At 36.2% G+C, this 26,067-nt stretch overlaps 3 protein-coding genes across 4 annotated transcripts; all 3 read right to left on the bottom strand.

The window, feature by feature from the left end:
• Positions 1-255: 255 nt before the first annotated feature.
• On the bottom strand, positions 256-2,392 carry LOC18441245 (FANTASTIC four-like protein (DUF3049)). Of its 2 annotated transcripts, XM_020671626.2 has the most exons (2): positions 1,522-1,882; positions 256-1,319 (listed from the first exon to the last, which is right to left on the bottom strand). In XM_020671626.2, exons 1-2 carry the CDS (start codon positions 1,754-1,756, stop codon positions 1,204-1,206), a joined length of 351 nt encoding a protein of 116 aa, XP_020527285.1. In that variant the 5' UTR covers positions 1,757-1,882; the 3' UTR covers positions 256-1,203. The 2 variants fall into 2 exon arrangements, with proteins under 2 accessions (XP_020527285.1, XP_006851427.1); XM_006851364.4 differs by having other exon boundaries at positions 256-2,392.
• Positions 2,393-3,103: 711 nt separating this feature from the next.
• Positions 3,104-11,723, bottom strand: LOC18441246 (rho GTPase-activating protein 1). Its single transcript, XM_006851365.4, has 5 exons — positions 10,928-11,723; positions 5,641-5,761; positions 5,164-5,283; positions 4,301-4,531; positions 3,104-3,956 (listed from the first exon to the last, which is right to left on the bottom strand). Exons 1-5 carry the CDS (start codon positions 11,311-11,313, stop codon positions 3,321-3,323), a joined length of 1,494 nt encoding a protein of 497 aa, XP_006851428.1. The 5' UTR covers positions 11,314-11,723; the 3' UTR covers positions 3,104-3,320.
• Positions 11,724-14,693: 2,970 nt separating this feature from the next.
• On the bottom strand, positions 14,694-20,150 carry LOC18441247 (putative small nuclear ribonucleoprotein G). Its single transcript, XM_006851366.4, has 4 exons — positions 19,947-20,150; positions 19,740-19,762; positions 15,062-15,183; positions 14,694-14,975 (listed from the first exon to the last, which is right to left on the bottom strand). Exons 1-4 carry the CDS (start codon positions 19,979-19,981, stop codon positions 14,913-14,915), a joined length of 243 nt encoding a protein of 80 aa, XP_006851429.1. The 5' UTR covers positions 19,982-20,150; the 3' UTR covers positions 14,694-14,912.
• Between the last annotated feature and the right edge of the window lie 5,917 nt (positions 20,151-26,067).

Here is a 26,067-nt window from a genome sequence, read left to right as displayed (position 1 = left end):
CGTCCATTTTCAAGATTTTCATATGTTTATAGATCTACTTGATTTTAACCATGTTTTAAATTTAAAATTTTATAATAAGATATAAAAATAGATTTTGACATCCTGTGGAGTCCAAACCCTTCCAATCCCCTCTCTCCCCGCTGGTGTATGGCATTCTTTACGGAAGCAAGTTAATGCAATCAACTAGAATCGTTCTCCAGTGACGAAACCTCCAAGAACAGAGACCACAAGAAATGACAAAAAATAAAAACAATAAAATAAAAGGCATTTGATCATTGAGAGCCCACACAAAATAAAAACAAAAACAACCTTTGCAGTAAGGACTGTTTGCTTTTTAAGACTTCACATTTTGGTAAACAAGACAGTTTTTTTCTCATTTCCCCAAACTTCCCTTCCATTGAAACTCTCATTTCGGCATATCCCATTTCCCCACCTGATTCCCCTCACCTTGGATTTTCCAATTATTCACCCAACATGGACTTTTGTATTTAGAGATTCCAAACATTTTTGGGTATAAACCATTGTCCCTTTCAATTCTCCGGTTATTGAGCTCTCTCTCTCTAAAACCATCAGCAAAATATGGTTTAAAATTTAGGGGAAGAAACCGTCATCCAGCATGATCTCTTTTTGTTAGGATGGACAAAAATTTCTTTGTTTTTTCTTATGTTTTGAGCAGTGGCTGATAAAGCCAAATACCTATGACATATATGTTGTTATGAATCTCCATCTTCCAAGGAAAGATCCACATGGGTTGAACCAGTTTCTGGTCCTGGTCTTCCTCTCTCTTCTTCTTCTTGAACTAGTTTTCATCACCATCTTCTTCTTTTTCTTCTTCCTCTTCTGATTGAATAAAACGGAGTTTAAGCCTGCCATCTTCGCGACATGCTCGCAAGAACTCATGGGCAATTGGGACTCTAATTTCTCTCAAAACAAACCTTCCATCATGCCTGTAAGATCTCAGAGAAACCCAAGGCTGACCATTCCTCCCAATACAAGAAATGGGGGGTGGGAAATTACCCACCCTTTCTCTCTTTCTCACACTAGATCCCCTCTCGCAGCTCATTACCTTGGGCCATGGCTTCACCTGCTTAGAAATAAGTGCTTTTTCATGGTTACTGCATTCATGCTTACCACCATCATCATCATGGGTTTTTTCTTCTTCTTTCTCATGCTTTGATGATGATGATGATGAGGTCGATGGATTCATGGCTTCTTCGATCTCTTCACAGCTCTCAAACCCCAATCCCTCTGTGCAATATCTCGAAGAAGGTGAAGACTTCGGAGAAAAGCATTCGAGGTCCTTGGAAGCACAACAATAACTGTTACCCAACAAGGAATTCAGCGAAGAAGAATTTTTACCTGATTTTTTATCAAGACCCAAAAAGGAATTCAATGAAGAAGAACTACTTTTATCTGGTTTTGCATCAAGAAAACTAAGGTAATTTTCGCGTTCTCCATCAGGAATATGGAACAAAGAATCGAAAGCCGAGCAAGTTTTCCTGGGTTTTTCTTGAGAATTACCATTCTCCTGATCTTGACTAAGATCAGCACTCTCCTCCTCCTCGTTAGCAACCTGGAACTTGGGTTTCTCCTGAAAGTGAAGCTCACCAAAGAGCTCGGTAATGGCCGCAAGCTCCACCTGGGCCCTGGCCGGATTCATTCGACCCCAAGAGGCCAAGGCATCAAGGTCATTCAGAAGAGAGGTTTTGGCTTTTGGGTTGTCAAAGTAATACTGTAAGCTCCTACAAGCAGCCATGACACATGGGTTTTTCTCTTAGAAAGAATAGAAATCAGAAAGTGGGGTACAAATATATATGGCACAGAAAGAGTGAGACGATGGGTTACTGTGTGTGGATATGGAACGGCCACGGGCTTTGTTGTGGATGCTATAATTGGGGGAAGAGAGAGAAAGAGAGAGAGAGAGAGAGAGAGGTGTTTTGATCGAGTTCTTCTCCCAATGGCCAGTTGGGGAGTTTGTTGGATTGAGGGTGTGGATCTGGTGACAAGTGGATTGGACACCACAGGTTAAAGCCGGAGGGGTTCAATGGATGGAGCTGATAAAGATACGCAAAGCTCATGGATGGCTTGGGTTTGCCACCAATGTCCACTGTTTTTATGTGGCCCTATGGCTAACTCAGGGTTGGGCTGAGCCAGCCAGGATAGATACGCCCACCTCGAGTCTTTTTTTGGGGTTCTCTTTCTCTCTCTGGAATTATTTTTATTGTCCTCTCTCTCTCTCTAGAATAATCAACACTGTTATTTTCGAGTAAATGGGCTGTATTTTGGTGTTCATCTCTAGTTGGAGAAATGGGAGGCTATAAGTGGATGCCTTACAACCCTATGTCAATTTCGTTTAACATCTTGGTGGGGCATGGAATCTAGGGTTGATTTTGTTTCCTATATAAGTGGGGTAAAGAATTGAAAAAGAAGTTTTCTATATCAAGTAATTGGATGATGATAAACAAATCGTGAAGAGTTTGAAGCAACCACCACTAATATCATCATCGTCATCATCATCATAGTTTTTTTTTTCAATTAATTGAGTTCAACTACATGAATTTTTGTCCGTCATTTTGCTCAATTGCTTTAGCCACCAATGGATGCCAAATCGTACGCCAAGGTGTGTCGTACATTTGAAATCCAAAAAAGTATTTATCTCAAATTTAGTCACTCTCTAAACTGGCGGATTTCAAATGGGACGGCCACGAGTGATTGGCTAAAAATAACAGTTTTATAGACTACAACCCACCTACAACTTGTTGCAATTACCATTATTATATACAACAATTGGAGCCATTTCAAATCTAATCCACCTACAAAAAGAGTGCTTGCAATGCACACTCGTAGTCACTTGACAACATCTTTGGATATTCGTTTTGGATTCCAAGTATCAAATCTGGGGAAGATCATGCTAGAAAGAGATCTTGTGCCCCAAGATTTCAAAGATTAATATACAAAAAATAATGTATTAATTTAGACAAGATGTAAGGCCAATGCTCAAAATACACAGAAATAGGACCCTTGGAGGTAGTTAGTCGCATAAAAGAATGCCTAACTCAGAAGGTGAGCATATGGTCGTAGAGAGAGAAAGAGGACAACCAAATAACCAAAAGCAAATCTCACACATCACAGAACACCGAAACCAACTTCATCCTCATCAGAGGAAACCAACCGTTTTTGAACAGAATGAAAAGAAAAGGGTTTGACACATTCCCCAATTAGCAGTGATGCATAAGAAACCACCCACGAAACAGACATAAAAGCACACCCAATCTCATTTCCAATCTCTGAAAAACACAAGCACACAGTTTTTCCCACTTCTACCTCCATGCTTCGACCCTCTCCACCCTCGAATTTATACGGCTTATGATATTGATTCCCCTCGACTTCTCAACAGTCGAATTTATCTGAACTTTAGGCTGTCCGTTTCTAGCGCTTTTCCTGCCATTTAGATTACCGGTGCTGCAGGTCTTATTTTTACAGCAAATTTCTACTTCCTCAATCTTGAGGCCATTAACAGGCTTGTGCACCCCGTTTGGAAGAGAATTTGTATCCGTTGACCCATCACCTGAAAACCCATTTCCACTATGGGTAGACTTCTCTCTAGAATTGGTTAAACCCCCACCCGAATCCTCAAACAGAGGATCAGCTATGGCTCCTAGTGAAATGCCATCTGAAATGGCCTCAGAAGCCTCGAGTGACTGACCGGTTTCTTCTCTCCCTTCTTTCTCTTGATGAGTTTCTCTCTCTTCCTCCTTTTCTTCTCCAATGTGGGCCTCTGGGCATCGCTGAGATGAGCCATGATCCCCATTACCTTTTGGAGGATCGGAATTGGAAGAGCAAGAAGCTGCCTCAAGAACAGGCTCCTCTCTCTCTCTTAGGGTCTTTATGATCAGAGTCTTAAGAAAATTCATCACTTGCACTGCATACATTAGTGCAGTTAAAGGATCTGCCATCTGCAATTGTATAAAGGTGAGTTCTAACTCAGATGGTTAAGAACTAAATGTTCATGTTCAAATAAGAATGTTAAAAATGCAATAAAAGATATCTAAACAGAAAAGATAGGAAGCAAACCGACAAAGTGCAAATTTGACTGCAAACTAGTAAGACAACTGGGACAAAAAGTTATGAAATTCTGAACCTAAATATGAAGTGATTATGATCAAACTGCAAATAAGCACTCAATCAATCAAAAATCAATCCTCATCTCTCTCTCTCTCTCTCTCTCTCTCTCTCTCTCTTACACACACAAAATGAATGAAATCCCAAAGCCTTAAATGAGGTGGTGGTATGTTGGCACCTGAGTCATGTTTGGGGCAAACACCATCGCCACATTTCGAGCATTCATCTTGTTGAGATGTTCCTCTTGAACGACGTCTGCCATTAAGTTGATAGCCCAGTCGAGTAGAGCTGCTTCAGTCGGGGGCAAAAGCCTCACGAGCCGAGCATACTCCTCTTCTGTATTGCTCTGCATTACCTCCTCTGGTGAAAGAGAGTCCAAAACCCCACTAGGGAGCTCTCTAAACCAAGCCTGCAAAATTTAGAGAGAGAGAGATTTGATTCTAAATGATAACATGCATTCACAAAGGAAAACAGCTTCAAATAAGAGATGAAAGAAAGAATAAGAACTCCATTAGTGATAATTGAAACTTCAATTTTAACAGTATAGTCCAATGTTTTGTGTATTCGGGTTGGGACTTGCTAGCTAAGCCCTGAGTCAGGCTGCTCGACGGCCAATGCCAAGTAGGACTCAGCAGAGTCTTAACATATCTCGCATAGAAACTCAGGGAATCACTCAGCCGTTTACCAATGTTCTCTACTCGGACTGAACCCCCCGAGTCCAAGGAACTCAACCGAGTCTAAGTCTGACTCAGCAAGAGAGTTTTAAAACACTGGTATGGTCACAAGCCCTTGAAAGGAGGACCTCCGTGGATTATTCAGTTAACATTATCATTAATTAACATATCTAGCAGAGAAACTCACGGAACCACTCAGCCGGTTACCAATGTTTTCTACTTGGACTGAGCCCCCTGCCAAGTCCAAGGAACTCGACCGAGTCTGAGTCTGACTCAGCGAAAGAGTTTTAAAACACTGGTATGTCGAGCCCTTGAAAGGAGGACCTCCGTGGATTATTCAGTTAACATTATCATTAAGACTTATTACCTTAATCAAACCAGCCAAACAGTGGACATCCACCCCCTCTGGCACAATTCCCTTGTTCAACTGGTCTCTAACATACTCCTCTTGGCTATTTTCAGCATTTATCCTGAATATTCCCTCTGCCTGTGGTTTCAGTTTCCATAGTATACCAAGTGAAATGTCATAAAACACAAGATAAAAAACACAAGTAAGGTTACTATTTTCAACTCAGCAAGGACAAAAAAAAGCAAGATTTAAAGTTTGCAACTCAAGTTCCCCTAGTGGAAAGAATTATTTGCTATAAAAAAATGAATCAAACACAATATCAGAGTTACGGCCAAATTTTCGATTCGAACTTCTGCAAATGCCACTTTCCTAAGAAAATTTGAAAAAACAAAATTTCAAATATCATTTGTTTCCAGTACATGTAAACCAAATTTCAGGTAAAATTCATGGCATTGCAGCTAAAAATTCAATACACTAATCAAGTAAAGGACATACTCGAAGTCCTCCTTGAGAATATAAACAATTCTGCATCAGCAGGAGAATTGTTGGCACGCTATTCCCTCTGGAATCAAAGGAAAGCTGCATAGATTCAGTAGAAACTCCAAATACATTTGCACTACAAAACAAAGGGAAAAAGAGGTCAGCACAGTGATATTGGGATGCCACAGAATTCAATGCATAAGGTGAAGATCTCAAGCAAGTTTAAAGTTATAATATTTAGAAAAATGCACCATAGATTTGGTAACATTCCCAGAAAAAAAAAAAAATGTACCATAGACAGTCAGCATATTGTACAAGTGCACCATCAGAGCAGCCACCATCTGTTCTCCATGCTAGACAGCGGAGATTAACGGTATGCAGGTGAATATCCATCAAAAGCAACTACAGTTAATCTCCACCATCTGCCATAGACAGCCAGCATATTGTACAAGTGCACCATCGGAGCAGCCACCATCTGTTCTCCATGCTAGACAGCGAAGATTAACGGTATGCAGGTGAATATCCATCAAAAGCAACTACAGTTAATCTCCACCATCTGCCATAGAGAACAGAGAATGCTCCAATAGTTTGTCATCTACTATACACCAGCTGTTTATGGTAAATTTTACCAAGTACAAGAAGGCAAAATTTTGTAGAGTTTGTCTGAAAAAACAAGCAAAACAACCAGCCAGATGATTTGAGGGAACCCATCGCGCAAGGAAACCCATCGCGCAAACTGAGATGTTCGGATGTGGCTATGCACAAGGCAACACTGTCTGTCTCTTACTATTTTAGATATATTTTAGAGTAGAGAAAGTTTACTGTAGTCTTGTGCTAGGGCATGTGGAACGCTAAGCTATATTTACCAACCCATTCCTAGTGATGTATGGTTGGAGATTAACAGGAGCAGAGCCCATAGGGACATTCAACTGAGTACGGATAGCGGATGGATTGGGGTGCCACATTTCCTATTAACTCAGAATATGGTATACTTACACTTCGAAGAGTCAGCATTTGGATGCATTTTGACCATGTAGCATGTGAACACAGACAGAAGGGAAAAAGAGGCAGTAAATGAACCTATCACCAACCAATAGACAAACTAATCCACACGATTATTGCTTTAAAGGCCAAGGTCATTGCATCCTAGAACTAAAGAAATCAATCAATTAAAGCAGGTACTGAGAATGTTGGGCAGACAAACACATACATATGTCTCAATACATTTTCCAATAATATTCAGTGCTGAAGTTATTAGGAACTCTTAATATCCTCTTTATAAATAATATGAACAGTTCTACTTTTCAATCTTTTCCTCCAATGGCCAAAGGGCCCGGTTATATTCAATCATTGTTCATAATTTCTAATGTTAGTTGTGAGTTCTTATGAGTTCTTATAATATCTCAAGTTAATCCCCAATCTTCATCCAAAGTGCCCAACCCAATTTCATTGTCAGCTTGGGCTTGCCTCACACCTTTAGCTGTTCTCATTACCTTAACGTAACAACAATTCTACTACAACAGTTGAAGCATACAGGTGGAACAATTGCACGCCCAATCTAATACGGCATGGTAGTAGAAGAAAATTAGAAAAAACAAATTATATGGATGATCAAAAACAAGATGATCATGTCCTGGATAATATTAGCATAAAGTTTGTAAATGTTCAAGCAATGTAGGGGATATTGAATTGCAAAACAGTTGCTGTATAAATTTTGATAAATGTGATAGGCTAACCTATTCTGAACTCAGTGATGGCAACAACAATAATCAGAGAATTACAAAGAAATAGATAACAAATACTAAAATGTATGATTTCAATCAATTCAATCTTAATTCACTCATCTTATCTGGCATGAAACCAATTGAGAAAAACATTCTTACTGAAGAAAACCAACAATTATGAAATTAAAGGCATAACAATGAACATCCTTATCTGACTATTCCCCGTTTTTGTTAAATAATAACCATCATGGTTATCCCTGATACTCAAATCTGGTAAGACCATCATAGTTTATATGGCAGCAGCATCCCGAATAGAAGTTTTGAGTTTCAATGTTTGATTAAAATAAAACCTAGACTGAAGCCTCAAATACCATTTTCGAGCATGTCTAATTTTGTTGATTGGCACCATGTTATAGTTATTGTTAAGTCATTAAGTTCAAGCCAATTCACCAAAATCAAAGGTCTCACTCAGTCCACCCAGAACCCCTAGTTGGGGCTTGATGTCGCCAGACATGTCTTCTATAGAGGGATGTAGAAGAAACTATAGATTGCTCATAGGTTCAACACAGATAGAGCTTGAAGGTGGTCATTAGGAGCTTTAATATTGCTTAGGTGATGATACTCTTGTTTGGTGCAGGTTTGGGAAGCAAACGTGAACGAAAGGTGAACTAATCTAAGCGAATCAGCATTCTTATTGAGCATTTGGTGAACATTTAAAATAACAGAACCTAAAGTAATGAATCTTGAATGCAAATGTGCCGATGCTATATTACAGTTAAGATCTCGCTGCTTGTTTCTCTGTTTTTTGTTTATATTACCTGGGTTAACTTATATGATGTAACCCCATTTTTTGTATAAGGCTACCATTCCTTGGGAAGCCTATTTTTTTGGCTAGAGCCCCACCTTGTGGGTAACCTCTATGCTCTCTTGTAACCTCTTTTCTTATAAATAGAACAGTTAACATAGTCAAAAAATATAAAAGTGACGATGCCTTGATGGAAATCATTCACCACCATCTAGAATGCAAATATCTTGGTGCCTCGATGGGAACCTACCGTAATGATTCTCGAATGCAAATATGTCAATGTCTTGATGGAAATCATTCACCACCATCTAGAATGCAAATATCTTGATGCCTCGATGGAAATCATTGATCACCACATTACCTCATGGGTCAAGCTATGACCTAAAATGCAAGTGGTGGAACTCAATTAAAGATGCTCAGTTTGGTATATGGTAATGAAAGTCAAGAGTTCTGAACCTTTAGCACAGGAGAATTGGTATCTACCACCCCGAGGCATTCTCAAGAAAAACTTTGACAAAGTTGCAAATGGAAACCATGATTCTGTTGATTTTGCGGTGTGTTTTAGAAAATTTTCCCTTCAAGAAATCAAGAAATGCCTGTTGAACATTAAGAAACTTGAATACATCAAGATGCTCCAAGGAATAAGGATCTCATGGAAGCAAGGGAAAAAAGCATAAATCAAATTCACCAAACTAAAGGAAATTCAAAATATTCAATTTTGTCCACAAGCATCAACATCTCTCTACCTTGCCTTTGACACCAGGATCTCATATAGTATTGGCATCTCAAGGGACACGATGAAGCAATATTTACATCTTATTGATGTTTATAATTTCCTCCGCAATGTCTGCAATCCTCGTCATGTTTTCTTTCCCTCAATATATCCATCAAATCACATTGAAAGGTGGCCTTCTACCAGCAGGAAATCTGAAAAGAACTATGAAATACTCTATCGAGAGAACTTAATTTCAACTTTTATCTAATGACACGAAGCTATCTTCCTTGCGAAAACCTTCCAGCTTCCCCCTAAATAGTAAAAAAATATGACTCCTAAGCTGTAATTTGAGTTTAACTGTTACAATCCCTTCATGGGAAAGCCCTGAATGCGAAAGGGGATTCTTTGCCAACCACTACCCAGCCCAACCTCCTACACACATCAAATATTGTGCTTTCAATCAGAGCCACTCCTTAAGGGGGTCAAGGCCCAAGAGACCATATGACACCACACCATCTCTCTTTCTAGATGCGCTAAACAAATGACTCAGAGGCACATCTTCCATAATCAAAAGCCTTTTCAGAAGAAGTGAGAGTGTCAGACAGTGACTGGAGTAATCCATCACATGGGGTACTCCATAGAGGTCAAGAGAGAAGCTACAAATATTTATAGAAAAGGAGCAGTGTAGGAAACAATGGCCTAATGATCCTCAGCGCAAGGATGCATAATGCAAATTTTAGAAAAACTAGGAGTCATGCTTTTGGAGAAGATTCCCCTAAATAACACTTTGTAGTGGATATGCTAGCCTTCTCGGAAAATTCAGGGAACCCCAGGTAAATCAAGTCATTGACACCCCAATCCCGCAGATTGTTGAATGGACAACTTGACCCATGCAATCTTATTAACACCAAAGGAGAGAGAAATAGTGAAATACAATTTCTAACATCCAAACCACTCATTAACCTCCCCGATAAGACTATCTTCCTCAACACAAAACAATCTCTGACAAAGCTTATGACTTGGAAGCTTCAAGCTCCAAAACTATGTCCCGTATCTCCAAAGCCCTTTTCCTATAAGATACTAACCACTCCATCTAATAAAACCCAATATCCAAACCGGTGCACTGTAGGTTTACATCCATTTCAACAAAATGAAACTTGTGACCTTCATTATTACGTTGCTATAACAACACAAATCATGTCCTTCCAAATTTGCAATCAGCTCCTACAAAATTTGGAACAAGGAACATGAAGTACCAAAGATGCTACATTGCATCACCTCAATGAGCATCAACCTAAATCTGACTCTTCCACAAGGCAAGGCGTCTCCATTAACCGATCCCATGCCTTTTTGCTTAGCTTTCCAAGGCTTAGGTGGATGTCAAGATACCTACTGGGAATCAGCCTCAACAATCTAGCTAAGGACATGCACGACTTCGAGATACTCGTGCCATCACCATGGTCAAGTTGAGATTTACTCTCTGTCTAGGCACTATTTCATACTGTATCAGAACAAGTCTGATTGTAAGTTTTCAGCCTCATTGTACTGCCATTCGCTAGTCCCCTTTTGCCAATGTTTCTATTTCTTCTTTAAGTCTCATTCCTGATTTTTCCTCCTTATTTCTCTAGTTTTAGCATTTTCAGTTCCAACAGTCGAAATAAATTCAGTCCAATCCAAACAACTGAAACTTACATAAAGCAGTTTCTTTTTTTTTACCTCGAAAACATATTTCACAGATCAGTCAAAACTTTAAGAGAATCCATTCAAGAAATTAATCACTACAAGATCTTGGACCCCCATGCTAAACTGAAACTGGGTATGCAATCAAAAAGAAACTCTACCCAGTATGCATAACCAATCCACTGACTAAAATTGGATAAAACTCATGACACAAAGACTAATAGAGGTCAACGAAGTAACAAAACCCCCAATCCATGAACTCCCGCAAAACAAGATCCCAAACCTCCAATGCTCTACAAATGAAAAGCCCATAAAAGAAACAAGAGAAAACAGGAGAGAGAGAGAGAGAGAGAGAGAGAGAGAGGTGTGTTCCCATACCTAGCACTAGGTGCACGCCGAGGAACCTCGGGTTCAAATTCGACAGGCAATCCAAGGAAGCCATTGAACCGATCGAATGTAACATGAGCAACATGCCTCACATTTGTCGGCCATCCGATCTCCATCGAACCCAACTCGTCTCTCCCAGTTCTACAGGCCACAACTGACTTTCGAAAGGCAGTCAATAGAAGAGCAACAAGGGAGAGAGACTCGTCCTCTTTCTGGTCATTCTCCTGGTCTAAGAGAGGGGAATTGGGGTTGTTAAACCCCTCTTCCACATGTGGGTCATCATTCGCAGATGAGAAAGAGCTTGAGGAGGAAGGAAAACAGGGAGTGGTGGTGGCCTCTGGCCCATAAGCTTGACTGGAATGGAGGACTTCCGTCATAGTTGGCAATGAAAAAGAAATGGGTTTTCTTTAAAAACCTCAAAGATGTAGAGAGAGAATAGAAATGGGTTATCTTTAAAAACTTCAAAGATGTAGAGAGATAATGAAAAAGAACAGAGAAAGAAAGAGAGAGAGAGAATTAGTGAGAGGGGCAAAAGAGATGGGTTTTCTTTAAAAATTTCAGAGATGTAGAGAGAGAACGAAACAGAGCTAGAGAGAGAACGAAACAGAGCTAGAGAGAGAGGATTAGAGAGTGGGACGGGAATAAATCTGTCTGTGAGTGAGAGAGATAGAGGATGAATCTAGAGAGACAAAGAGAGAATTAGGGGAAGAGAGAGAAAGAGGATTGAATATTGGAGGCGTTGGTTGAGTTGGAATGAAGGTAAGGAGTGGATGGTGGGACGTGAGAATCATGAAGAGATTGACAAGGGCTTGAAGCAAAGACAAAGCCATGGAATGAGAGACGATTCACAGAGAAAAATTCATGGGATAGAGAATATATACATTCTTTATAACTTCCATTTTTTTTATTTCGATAAGTTTTATGTGTTGCAATTTTTTGTATTTATAAAGGAATGTGGAAGTCTGGGTTTGATGCAGACATACACAATTCTCATTTGCTTAAAAAAAAAAAAAAAAAAAAGCTTTTTTCTCCTTTATTTCAAAAAAAAATATACAATAAATGACAAAAATGTCCTTCAATAAGTAAATAAACATATGACATGATTTTTATTTATTTTTTATTTTTATTTTTTATTTATTTTTTATTGTTTTGGATGTAAACAAAGTAAATGAAGCTTTTGTTTGGTACTCTTTTGAAATGTAAAATAAAGTTTGCATAAGGTGTCACTCTTATACCGTAGAAGTAAGGTACATCTCAAAACCTTGTAAAAAATACAGCTTCGGTGCTACAAATGATATGAAATCTATTGTTGTACTTAAATATGAAATTGAAAATTTTAAAAATAAAGTTAATCATATATATCTATAAACATTTGAAAATTTAAAAAATGGATGGTCCAGATAATGTGTTAGAAGATGAAATACTTTTAAGACAAGAGATTTTAATTTTTTTTTTTTTTTTTAAATCTCCAAGTGGAGATGATAGATTAGGGAGTTTATCTTAATAGAAGCAACCTGGTTTTTAAGTTACACGGTACTTGTACACACGGAAAATAGACCGATTTGACATCATCATAAACTTTTTTAAATAAATAAAATGCCCTCTATTTTTATGTGGGGGCATATGATAAATAAATTTTATTTAGTGATTGTGAAAATAAAAGGGCATTGTAGTAATCAGAGTAAATGAGGACCGGTATACCCATTTTTTTAAAAAGGCGTGAAGCCGTGAATGCTCCGGATTCAGAGAGTATTCTTGCCTTGCACTACACAAATACGTGGTCCCAGCTCACTTCAAACCCTTTAATTCAAATCTCTCTCTCTCTCTCTCTCTCTGCCCTTTAAAGTCATAAAGAGAGGGAGCTTCCTCCATTTTAAAGCTCCCTCTCTGCATTTACAAATCTCCTACCATGTTCTGCTGAATTTTGTTTACACCAAATTGAATCTCTCTCTCTCTCTGGATTCATAAATTTCATTAATATCTAGTGCTGAAAATTGAATCTCTCTCCGTCTCTCTTGCTCTGGATTCATAAATTTCATTAATATGTTGTGCTGAATTTTGCTTACACCAAATTATTTGCAACAAGCAATGTTTAAAGGATGCGGTTAGCATACGGGCATGCCTGCATGTAAACTTTTTTCATGTTTAAAACACAGTTAGGGTCAAACTGCGAATCCCGAAAACTAGTTTAGATTGGTGGATCGGGCTAGAGAATCAAGCAAAAAATCAAATTTTTTTGTCAAAAATAAAAAAATAAAATAAAATAGTAACAAATAGGTGGGGCTGAATCGATTCCTAACAATAGAGAACTGGCCAACTCCTAGGAGGAACTGGCTTATTCCCGATATATGATGCAACCCGACCGGCCCTACCAATTTCTAATTCAGATTAGACAATTTCAATCCAAATCAATATTATTTACAACTTCGGCAACAACTAAGTCATATGGCTCTATAATGTTGGTTTATGATGCTAACACGGATGCCCTACAACACTTTTGAGCTTGTATTTTTTTCTGATTTTATTTTAATGAAAAAATAGGTAAGGAACCTTTTCCCTAACTTATCAAAACTAAAATAAAATAAAATAAAAATACATCTCTAAAGAACCAAAAGAACTTATTTGTATATCTTCCCAAGCAATGTTATAAGAATTGGATCGGCCACCAAACAATAGAACCAAATTATTAAAAAGATAAAAAATACAAATAATATTACTATTACAGTTTACTGCCCAACTTTATTTAACCACTCCAAGAGCCAAAAACCGGCCATTTCGACCAATAAAATCCGGTCAAACATTGGTTTCGAATGAATTTTTACCTTGGCTCAAATACACTAAAGCATCAGTTTGCAATCAGACCGGTCACACGGGACAGTTTAATCCGGTCTTTATAACTATATTCCCAAGCCAATCTCTCCATATTAATGGAATTCAGGAGACTTTCTCAAACTTAATAAGGCAATTCAACATTTAATAAAGGCCATTCAATTCCTCAAGATTCAAAATACATATTAAAAGCGACCACTAAACATCTTGAGTTCTCTATTTGAAGGATATCCAGTTGACAAATTGATGGACAGCAGATGATTTGAAATGGCATAATTAGTTTTATAGCCCTGAATATCTAAATTCCATTTAATAAAGGCCATTCAATTCGTCAAGATTCAAAATACATATTGAAGGAGACCATTAAACATCTTGAGTTCTCAATTTGAAGGATATCCAGTTGACAAATTGATGGACAGCAGATGATTTGAAATGGCATAATTAGTTTTATAGCCCTGAATATCTAAATATAGAATCTCATAAGTAGTTCTTAAAGTGTGAGTGCGCGACATTATCATCCTGACTTATCATTTGCACCAAAAATGAAGCACCTATCCATCTGCGTCTTGTGCGTATATGAGAGTGTGACAAAGTGTCGTGTGTGTGTATAAGAGAGAGAGAGAGAGAGATTAGGTATTTAACACTTCGAGTTAATATATTCAATACAGAGATTGTGTTCAATACATAGAGAGAGAGAGAGAGAATGTGTTCACTACAAAGAAAGAGAGAGAGAGAGAGAGAGAGAGAAGCATGAGAAGTATATGGATTCATGAGAGAACATGGGGTGGAAGCCCACGACTTAATGGCCTGGACTTGTCTCTCGACTTAGGTCAAAGGTTCTAAACCATGCTTATGTACCCAAAATGAAACAAGAGATAAACTAGAGTGGTAAAGATAGGGAGTTTCAATCAAAGCATGAAACACATTCGAACGACAATCGATAGATTTCGATTCAAGTCATGAAAAAGCACATGTATTCAAGAGAAAATATTATCAAGCATTACACAGTTTTAACTGGCTAAAGCAATACCAAAGCCTTAAAGAACTGCAGCCTAAAGATGTATAGCACTGCAAGTATAGTCTACACAACCCCCTGCTGTACCCCAGTTCTACTTTAACACATTGCCAAAATCAAAGCAAGATTCCACTATTGGGTCTTGCTAACTGGTTCAAGAGCTTCAATCATAACCACACTGTTACCCCTGATTACCTGAAAAACAAAAAACAACAGATGTCTTTTATGAACAATAAAATGGCCATAGCTAGAGGGAAGAGAGAATCGAAGCCAAAACCTACCACCATCCCTATATCATTTCTCTCGTTGCCGTTGACTTCCACCGTGTTATCAATCACCAGGTTCATGAACTGGTCAAACCCACGCAAAGTGCCAACCACCACTCGGTTTGCATTGAGTTTAACTGGGACACAAGAGTATCAGGTTCAATATAATTACCATACAAAGTGAATGGAAAGAATGCCATAAATAGCGCATTGTACATGGTACAGAGCCAGAATATTAACCATGGATGATGGAGTTTAAAGGTTCCCAGCTGAATGTTTGCTACAGGGAACTGCAGTTAATCTCCATGGTAAGCCAATACAATGAATAGTAGATGCCCCAGCTGTGCATCTTACACCATACATAGGTTTAAGAATGGCGTATTTTCTCAAAAAATAAAATGTAATAAACTAAAACTCATTAGATTAAATAATGAATGAAAAGAAACATTAGACGCCCAGAAATTACACGTGAAATCCGCTGTCATAAAATAATTAAAACTTGATGTAATTATGTTCTCCCTTACATGCTCAGCATGTGAATTCTTTATGGGAAATAGGGAATCGAGGGCAATAAACAGTCGTAGTTTAGAGGGGTGACTATGTTGGTGAGGAATGGCAACTCATTTAGTGGATGAAATTATGGGGTAATTCATTCTCAGCTAAAGTTCAGAGTGAGGCCCAAGTTGTCCAGGAAGCCAAGATGATAATAGGCACGGCTAGATGGACTGAGAAATAGGTAAGATGGGCCAAGAAACAAGCAAGAGGATCAGTGTTCGCAAAATCGAACCGGAAAGGTTAACCGGACATGGGCCCAAAAGTGGCTTAACAGGTCTAACCGGTAAACCGGCCAATTCAATCGTTCTAACCGGGCAAGTCAAAGACGGTCAAAAAAGTGTTAAAAAAAATAAAAACTATACAAAAAAAAATCCACTAAAATATGAAAAACATATAAAGAAGGATTAAAACAAAACACATTCAAATAAAGTTGAAAATTAATGAAAAAATGGATTTTAACAAATCGATTTGGGCCTAGGGATATTTTTAAAATTTTCTGAAAAAAATGGGAAAATATGAAAGTTAGTATTAATGAACAAAATAATTCTTAATATCTACAATAATGTAAAGAATATTAAAAAATACATTACAAACCAAATTTCTTATTTTTGAGAATTTATATACATTTAAAGAATTAAAAATTAAAATACCGGTTAATCACCAAAACCACCCAAAAACAGAACCGGCCACCGGTTCCGATCTAACCGGGCAGTTAACAATTAGATCGCCCAATTTTTCCAACAGTGAAGAGGATCCATAATGTGTGGAATATAATTGTAATGTTCTTCGGTTTAGGTGCAATTATTAAAAAAACAAAGTTACATCAAGGTTTACATCACTTGTAGGACATCATAGACTGATTAAACAACCACTAGGAGGTTCCATGCTAACACGGTTGAAAAATTAGGAGAAACCTGTGCAGTCAGACCATTTTCTGATATCAGGTGACTCAGAGCCTTGCCTCACTTTTTGGTTTGGAAAAAAAAATTGCTGAAGAGTCCTAATTTCTAGGCTTTGATTCAATGGTCCCCAACATTAAGAGTTGGGGTGGCAATGATGAGCAGGAAGCATCACATGATTAAGTGGCAGCAGAAAGAGCAGAATGGGAAGATTTTTGGCAAGTTGGGGAAAGGCACCCTACCGGAAGCAAGCAGAACTACATGAAAGGAAAGAGTCATCTAATCTAACCGTGTAACAGATGAGGTAAGGTCAAAACAATGCAACTCAAAATGGAGTAGCAAAATATTTTGTGACAAGAAGAATTCGTTTCGGATAGGCCATAGTGAAATGGTTGAAGAAGGGAAACTGAAACATGAAGCTCTTCAGTAAAGTTACCAACAGAAATATATCTCAAGGAGACATGAGGGTGTCTTCAAAAGGAATTACACATCACTATTCATAAAATGCTAGAAGCCAAAACTAAACCGCCTTAGCTTTGAAGTTTGAAAGCATAATAGATGGGTGACCACTATTTGTAGTGTGTATTGTGTATGTGAAACTATGGGAATATTGTGAAGGATCTGATGATGGACGTTTCTCGTATGCTCCACATTGATTCCAGATTAATATGGCGATGAATTATAACGGTCTCAGCCTGAAGCCTAAGATTAAGGGGAAAGAACAACTAAATTTGAGGCCCACAGGCCTGGTGTGTAGTGCCCAAGAGATAGTAGAAAAAGTTCTATCCACCAACTTAAGGGAAGAATTTAGACAATTATCTCTCTTTCACAGACCTTTGCAAGAGGCTAGCATATTTCAGATATTGCAATCATCAACTACTAGGCCACAAACTCCAAGATGTAACCATAGATTAGAAGGCCAGAAATAGATGGAGTTTGGTGTTCAGCATGTATGGCAGATGATGGCAGTTCTTTGCTACTTTTTCTCTAGGAAACAATGCAGCCCTTAACCTCCAGTTTACTGATAAAACCTTCGCAATTTGCACTAAACTACTAACTCCATACTTGGGAATGGGCGCCAAATCATGATAGCTACTTGGACCTTCCAGCTATGCATGTAAATAAGAAAATCTGGTGGGTCTCAATGGTGGAACATCATGACAGGAAGTTGGCACTGAATTACTGAGAAGATATATACTTGTATTTTGGTGGGAAATTTTCTCTTATTGAGGCCAACATAACACAGATCCCGATACACTTGATCTCTACTTCAGATGCCTGTTGTGTTAGCGAATCAAATAATAAAAGATAGAGTGTTTACGTTTTTATAATAAACTAAAAGACTTTATATGTATGCAAAATAGTGAGCCACAAGTTCCTTTGGGAAAATATGCAGAGATTTCCCAAAGAAGCAAGATGACCTTGACTTTCATAAGCTTAAGGAAGGAAGTAAGGTCCTGGATCAGTGGCATTAGAGATTTATTCCATGCATCACAAAGTTACCAGTCAAAAAAGAAAACAAATAAAATAGGATTTTGTGGCTTTGAAGAAAGGCAACTCGGAGGAAGTGAGGTTGTATGATCATAACTTAGGAGCATATATCATGTGGGCTATGTTCTATGTAACAACATTGCATGTTGCATGTTTTTGGGATAATCTGACACACCAATGAAATAGACATGTGCAATGTTCGAAAAATCAAACCGACCTCGGAAGCCGGCCAATGCTGGGTCTGAGTAATCGATAAACTGGCCAGTTCAACCAGCCAAAACGGGCAGGTCCTAGCTGGTCCAAAAAGTATTGAAAAACTACAAAAAAAAAATAAAAAAAAAATGAAAAATATATTTAAAGCATGATTAAACAAAGCACATCCAAATGAAGTGGAAAAGTAGTAAAAAAATGAATTTTTAAAAATCAATTTGTGCCCAAGTGTATTTTTAAAATTTTCCAAAAAAATATGGAAAAATGCAAAAATAAATATTCATGGCCAAAACACTTTCCAATCTTTTGCCAAAATAATTAAAAAAAAAACTCCAAAACACATTACAAACAAATCTCTTATTTTTTGGAATTTTATATTTTTTTAATTTTTTTTAAATGCCTGGCCGAACCACCAAAACCGGATCAGCCAGTGCCCGGTTCTGAGTTGGACTGGTCGAGTTTGCAAACACTGGACATGCGTGTGGACTTGAATAAAGACACAAGAAATCCCTATTGACATGCATGTCTGAAAAGTTCCGTATTTTGGATTCACATACAAACGCATGTTGCTGTGTGGACACGAGTCCACAAATTAGACAAACAAGACACTTACCTGTTTTGTAAGCTGTGTGTTAGCATTGTAAGATGTGTGCACATTTTCTAGGACACTATGTCCACATGTTTTGTTGTGTGCCTATGATTTGGACACGTGTTGTACTAGATTTAAAAAATATAGGTAGGTGTGTCAGATTCTCCATAGCTGAGACAGACACAAATTCTAATATCAGTGTCCTTGGGTTATGCTTGCTTTTTATCCATTTTTTCTTTTGAAACTTAACAAGCAATATAGAGTGAAAGACTAGAAATATGCAGACTGGCTCAGGACTATATCTAGTGTCCAGACCGAGAGTTTGGAGTCAGACACAAGAAATCCCTTTTTTATTTGAATGTTATAGCACTTAGTTGTTTAAGTTTATTGCCATAGAAAAACCAAATACTGAAAAAGTAAGAAAAAGGGAACAAGAAAAACATTTCTAATTTTCAGTTAACTGCAACATTAATGTGATCTGTGGCTCAATGGGCCTGCTAATTTCAAGTCAAACTAAATATATCCAAAACGAAATGTTCCATCAATAAGGGTTCTTATGATGCACCACTAAATTCCATAAACAAATAACCACATATTTTTCTATCAAATACTGTGGGAAAATTAAATATTGAATAGACATGGTACACCAAAGCTCTGTTCACCTTGAAGCAGAAAAGCAAGTTGTACATTTGACTTCAATATCCTACCCTTTGCATAAAAACAAGGAATACACAGAAAAATACATAAAACAAATTCTGACCATTTGAAAGGTAAATAGACTTAGCTTTAGGCTGAAATATAATTAGGTTTAGGTTCATAACACTTCTTTGCAGTTTACTAATCAAAATAACAAGTAGCAATAAACTTACTCTCAGAAAGACGGTAGCTTTATAAGTAACGTAAGAGATAAATGATATATATCCAGATTTAGGGGAAAAAAATATCTTACTGTGAAGCTTCTTGTCCATGTACCTGTTGCAAAAACATGAAAAATAGAAAATGTTAACAATGCAAACACGGAATGTAAATAATATATTAAATTAAGGCCTCAAATATGGCAAACACACAAACTGAATTTCAAAATGTAACAAAATGAAATATTAGGGTTTGCTAGGTAGCCAAATGCGAAGAGAGAGAGATGAAGAGAGAAACTCACTTCTTGAGATCCGGTGGCTGCCCTGACTTGCTCATGGTGAGAGAGGCCAAAAACCCTTATTCCTTAAACCCAAACTTCTGCTCGACACTGTAAGGAGAGGGAGAGAGACCAAAACCCTAATTCCTAAAACCCCAAGGTCTGCTCGACACTGTGAACGACTAATACGGGAGCCCTTTTAATTGAACAAGGGAATAAGGGAGGGTCAAAGGAGAGAAAAATTGCGTACGTACCATAACGGGTACTACGCCGTGGTCCAATAATTTTACAGGGAGATCCACCACTCTTTTTGTTTAATTTCTAATACTGCCCCTCGGTCTAATATTTCAAACAAGATTTTTAAAAAACATCGGTAGTAGGTTTGCTATTAGGATTGGAGAACTCAAAAAAAATTAAAAAATAAGTGGGATTGGTCTGGCAGACCTCTGACTGAATTGGCCAGTCAAGATTGATCAAAACTAGCTCGGTTCGGTGATTAAAAAAAATTTAAAAAAATGTGAAGCCAGTTTGTATCGATTCTCTGGCAAAACCGATTGGTACTATTAGAGAACCGATTCAAACCGCCCAGCACAGGCCATCTTATGAGGAGAACGGCCTATTCTGGATATTTTATGAGATTGAGATCAATCCGACTCATTCCTAATCCAAATCAGCTAGTTTTGATGCAAATCACCGATTTTTTATACACTAGTCAAAGACAAATGGAAGACAAGCTATAATTTGGGATTGGTGGATTTCCTCGAGATTTTCTCCAACCTTCGTATTGAGAATACACAATTGATAATGACACGAACAATTGTGCATGTATCATGTCGTGTACAAACTACTTACACATAGCCCTTGCCAAAAAGCTAGTTCTTGTTTTTGTTGAATGGAAGAATAGACTCATAAATTTATTAAATAAAATAATTAGTAAAAATGAATAAAAATACACTCATGTTGCCAAAAAAAAAACCCACTTTTCTTGGGCTAAGTTGTTTCTGTATGGGTCTATAACATACTCCTGCGGGAGCATATACTATATACTTTCCCTCGGGTAATAGATGACATGGGATGGTTTTGTCAATCTAAAATATTTGGATCAATCTAAAATTCAATAACCACTAACTCGATGATATTTTCAAGAAATAGAAGTTGAATTTAGGATAAAAGTTGAATTAAGGTTCCTAAAGTATAGATTCAACCATCCTAAAATTTTATAATCTACGTTCAATATCGAAGTGTCCTCTCATACAAAGTATGATTCTTTTTAAGGTAACCCCAAGGTCATATCCCAAAAAATTAAGGTCTTAAAGATAAGGTTTTACCTAAGGGATTGAATATACAATATGATCCAACAAGAGCATATAATATCTGTACATCAAGGACACACCACAACCACTAACATTTGCACCATCCAAATAAATGGACGGTGAAACTTGCACCTCAAAGTCTATAAAAGGGGAAACACTTACAAGCAACCTTGTTCCATCTAACTCAAATTATTAATTTTCTTTTTCACATTTTTTTATTTATTTCTCTAAAACTCCTCAATCCTCTCTTTTGTTTTGTTTTCTTTATCCTTCCAAGCCTTTCATAGCCACTCATCATCAAAAGCTTTTTTTTTCCAACTAATTGGCGATGGTTACACAAATTATGTTATGTCATTATGTTTTATTAAAGGTTATACCCACACAGTGAGAACATAAGTTGTCATATCTTTTCTTGCTACTTCCAATATATCCTTTTGGGTCTAATCATTTCCCTGTTTTTAGCCTTCCACTTGAAGTAACTTGCACTACGTTTGTGCTACGTGTCATCAACCCACTTAAGTCTACTTCTTTTATTTTAGGGAAAAGTTTATATAGAGCCGAGGCTCTAAACAATCAAATAAGAGCCTACCTCAAAAATTTCACTAGAAGAGGTTGTTTTGATGCCCAAATATCCTCAAATTGATCATCTCGACATCGAGATGTATGGACATGAGAAAAAAATGAATTTCAAGTTTTGGAAATAGTGTATTTTGTAATACATTTTTTTACCGTCAAATTTCAAGATTTTCAAGTTTCTATACATCTGTCTATCTATACTATTTTTAAATTTTAAACTTTGTAAATAAAAATGAAAATACATTTTAAGGCTATTACAAAAATTTCAGGGATTGAAACCACATTTCTCAATACTATTTGAAGGTAGCCTCTAATTTGATTGTTTAGAGCCTAGGCTCTATACAAACCACAACAATTATTTTATTACTTATTGGTGCCACAACTAAATTTTCATGCATGTATTCATTTCAAATATTATCCCTCATTGTCTTGTCTCTCAGTTATCTCAACATTTCATCTCATACACTCATTCTATATATATTTCTCTCTTTCTTCTTGAGTTTGGAGGGATAGAAAGAAAGATATCACCTCACTCTCTTTCATCTGTCTCTCTTTGTTTGGAGGACTGGAAATAGACATTTAGATGGGATTGTATATAATGAGATCATATACTTTTGATACAAAGAGGTCACGATTATTTACATATATCCGATGTGAAATCTTATAGCTTGAGTGTATAACAAAGTTCAAGAAAAATTATGTTGAAATTTGAGCTTGGTCAAGAGAATAAATGCATCTATCTTATTTCACATCCAATAGTCAATATTAAATGTGACCATCTTGCAGCACAAATAAATAGTCTCATTGTATACTTTTCCTATTTAGATATAAATACATGAATACTGTGCTCTACTGTCCCTTCTAATCTAGAACGATTTTCCCTTCTGTACTAGAGTTCATTCCCTCCATTAGTGCCATTAATCTCAAGTTTACCTTATCAATAACAACAATCTTAACAAAATAGCACTTGGGGGCAAGGGCAGGTGCTTGGAGGAGATCCCCTCTTTCTTATTACATGTTAGGGTTTTTTACCTTACTTTGCTATTGCACCCTCAGATATTAATGAAAAATACTTTTTGTTCACTATTATATTTTCATAACTATCAAACAAAGGGTATGGTTTGTATAGAGCCGAGGTTCTAAATAATCAAAGTAAATCACACGTTCAAATATATTCAAAAAATGTGGTTTCAATAATGGAAATATTTGTGATATCATTAGAATATTTTTCAATTTTAATATAAAATTTAAAGCTTTAAAAATAGTGTAGACCGTGTAGATCTTTAAAAATTTGAAAATCTTGAAAATTGACAGTCAAAAAATGCGTTTTGAATTGCACTGTTTTTAAAACTTGAAATCCATTTTTTTATAACGTCTATGCATCTTGATGGCGAGATGATCTATTTGAGGATATTTAAACATCAAAACAACTTTTTCTAATGAAAATTTTTAAATGAGCTCTAATTTGATTATTTAGAGCTCTTTCCATAAAAAAAGAGGAATGCGAATCTTTGTTTAATGCAACAAGGGGCATAATTTAGGCATTCTTTATTTCTTTTACAAAATATATCATAATCATTTCATTGCAGCCCGATTTTTTTTTCTCTACTTGCCATACTCACTCTAAAGCATCCCCACCATATTTTTCTTGCTCTGTTATCTTTTCTCTATCTATAACATCATCTACCACAAATTTTCTAAATCTGCATCTATTTTTTTTCTCTAGAATACCACCCACTACAGGATTTTTGGATGAACAAAGGAACTGGGGCTCTCGGTCCGTAGTTTCTTCGTTCTGGAATTTTGGTGCAATCAGCAATGTCCACTGAATAAATAAAATGGACGTTGCAAATTGCAAAAGCCACAATGCATCCTCTAAAGCATCAAATTCAAGAAACAAAAGTTGAATTTGGGTTTTTTAAACAGTGTTATTTGTATAAGGATGAGGCACTAAACAATGAAAGTAAGGCACACCTTCAAATAATGCCAAAATATGTTGTTTTAATATTAGAAATCTTATGATAACTTGAAAATTTATTTTTGTCTCTAATTATAATATTTAAAAGTTAAAAAATAGTGTAGATCAAGCAAATGCATGAACACTTGAAAATCTTGAAAATCGATGGTCTAGATAGTAGGCTATAAGATACTACAATTTCCAAGACTTGAAATCTATTTGGGAAAATTGTTTCATGTGGACTGGACCGCATTTCTACATATGTGTTCCAAAAGTGTAAAACATCCATCTTAAAGATGGATGCAAGTAGGTGGTCCACTTTAAAACAACGGAAACTAATGGTCCAAATGTTTTCTTAATAAAATTATAATTTTAAAATTTATGTATTTTTTTTTCATATTCATGATCTCCATGTTAGAGATTACATGTCCTCAAAAATTAAGTCAAAAAATCCATCTAAAAAATAGATTTTTAAGAGGTGCCGCATTTCTACATGTGCGGGCTTGGCCCGAATGCTAACCACGTCCATCTATTTTTTCTCATGTCCATATATCTCAGTATTAGAAAAACCGGCCAGTTAGAATCAAAACTGGCCTGTTAGATCGAAACCGCTAGGATTTTGAGTCCGATTAGGGCCGGTTTCGTGCATCTATTAGCCTAAGTGATAACCTCAAAAAAATTTTGGCCCAAAACCGGTCCTTTAGGGGTTGAATCGGCCGTATTTTTTTTCAAACCGGCCGGTTTTCAGCTAACAGGACCGGTTCGCTGATATAACGATGTTTTTTAGTAAATAACGGTAATGTATAAATAACGGTGTTATTTTGAAATAGGGGCTACTATGTAGTAGAAAAACTATGAATCCAAATTTTCACTTTTTTGTATTCGTTTTGGAGCCATTTTTTGGTTTTTTTTTCTTGTTTTAATGTTTTAAATCACTATGTAATGAATATAAAACAAGTAATTTGGATTTAAACATTGAAAAAAAAAAAAAAAAAGGAGTTTTTTGGATTGAAATAGCGGATTTTTCAGGTTTTTGAAAAATTTAGCCATTCGTTCAATAATCTCTTCAATATTTAATGGTTCTTGAAGAAATTTGAGGGGTTTGATTGCTATTAGAAGTATTTACTAGATTCAAGTTTTAATTTGTTCAAAAAACCAAAGATCAAAACTTGATTTTTGCTCAAAAAACTGCTGCTCAGAGAACCTGTGTTCAATTCAAAAACATAGATTTTTTATCCATTTAATGGTTTTTTTTTTTTTTATCAAATTGAGTTGTGGATTTTGATCATTGAGACTTCATATCTCAAATAAAATTGGTATATTTATTTATGATTGCGATTTTTTTTTTATAAGAATTGTTTTTGGACAAGGTATTGAAAATTGCATTGATCTGAAATGTCCGCCATTTTTATCAATCAAATCCAAAATACCGAATGTTTTTTTATGAGCTTTGGTGCATTTGAAAGGCGATTGAGGCCTTTACAATGCATGTATGTTGATTTGTTCGATTAGCATAACTTTTTTGGTCGTTTCTTGCTCGAAATGTTGCTCGATTTTAGGGTTTTTTGAGAAATTTATTTTCCTAAAAAAAAATTCATTTTGCTAAATAAATTTATGTTGTTTGATCAGCATGGGAAGTTTTTTTCTATATTGATTAATAAAATTATTTTTTTAATAAAAAAAACTATATTCTTTTATGAATATGGGAAGTGTTTTCTATTTTGCTTAACAAAATTATTATTTTTGATAAAATTGGTTTTTAATAAAATTATGTTTTATGATGAATATGGGAAGTGTTTTTCCATTTTGCTTAATAAAATTATTTTTTGATAAAATTACGGTTGTTTAATAAAATTATATTTTATGGTAACTATAGGAAGTGTTTTTCTATTTTGTTCAATAAAATTATTTTTTGATAAAATTATTTATTCTATTGTTTTTATTTTTTGATAAAATCAATGCACAACATGCTCATATGGACATGGTAGATACATATAATAACAATAGAACATATTAGTGTGTTGTGCATTGATTTTTCGTTTTGTTGTATATCATGAGATGTACTTTTTGCGAAGTATGCCTTATTTAACTTCATCGAAAAAGTATTGTATGAATTATGTTTTATCTAACTCTATGGAAGAAGTCTTTTCCGTTTTGTCTTAATTAGTTGGCGCTTTTCATCTGATGTAATAGCATCACACTACTTTTGTTATTTGTAAAAAAGTGCATAAACTTTCATTCTTAATGTGAGTGATTTTTGTACAAAAGAAACTAGAAAGTTTTTCATGTAAGGTTTGGG

The sequence above is a fragment of the Amborella trichopoda genome, chromosome 11 (genome assembly GCF_054954075.1).
Source record: "Amborella trichopoda isolate Santa Cruz 75 chromosome 11, AtrichopodaSantaCruz75HAP2 v2.0, whole genome shotgun sequence".
Taxonomy (NCBI): domain Eukaryota; kingdom Viridiplantae; phylum Streptophyta; class Magnoliopsida; order Amborellales; family Amborellaceae; genus Amborella; species Amborella trichopoda.
The sequence above is the reverse complement of the archived record's forward strand: the minus strand, read 5'-3'. Positions and strand labels throughout refer to the sequence as shown.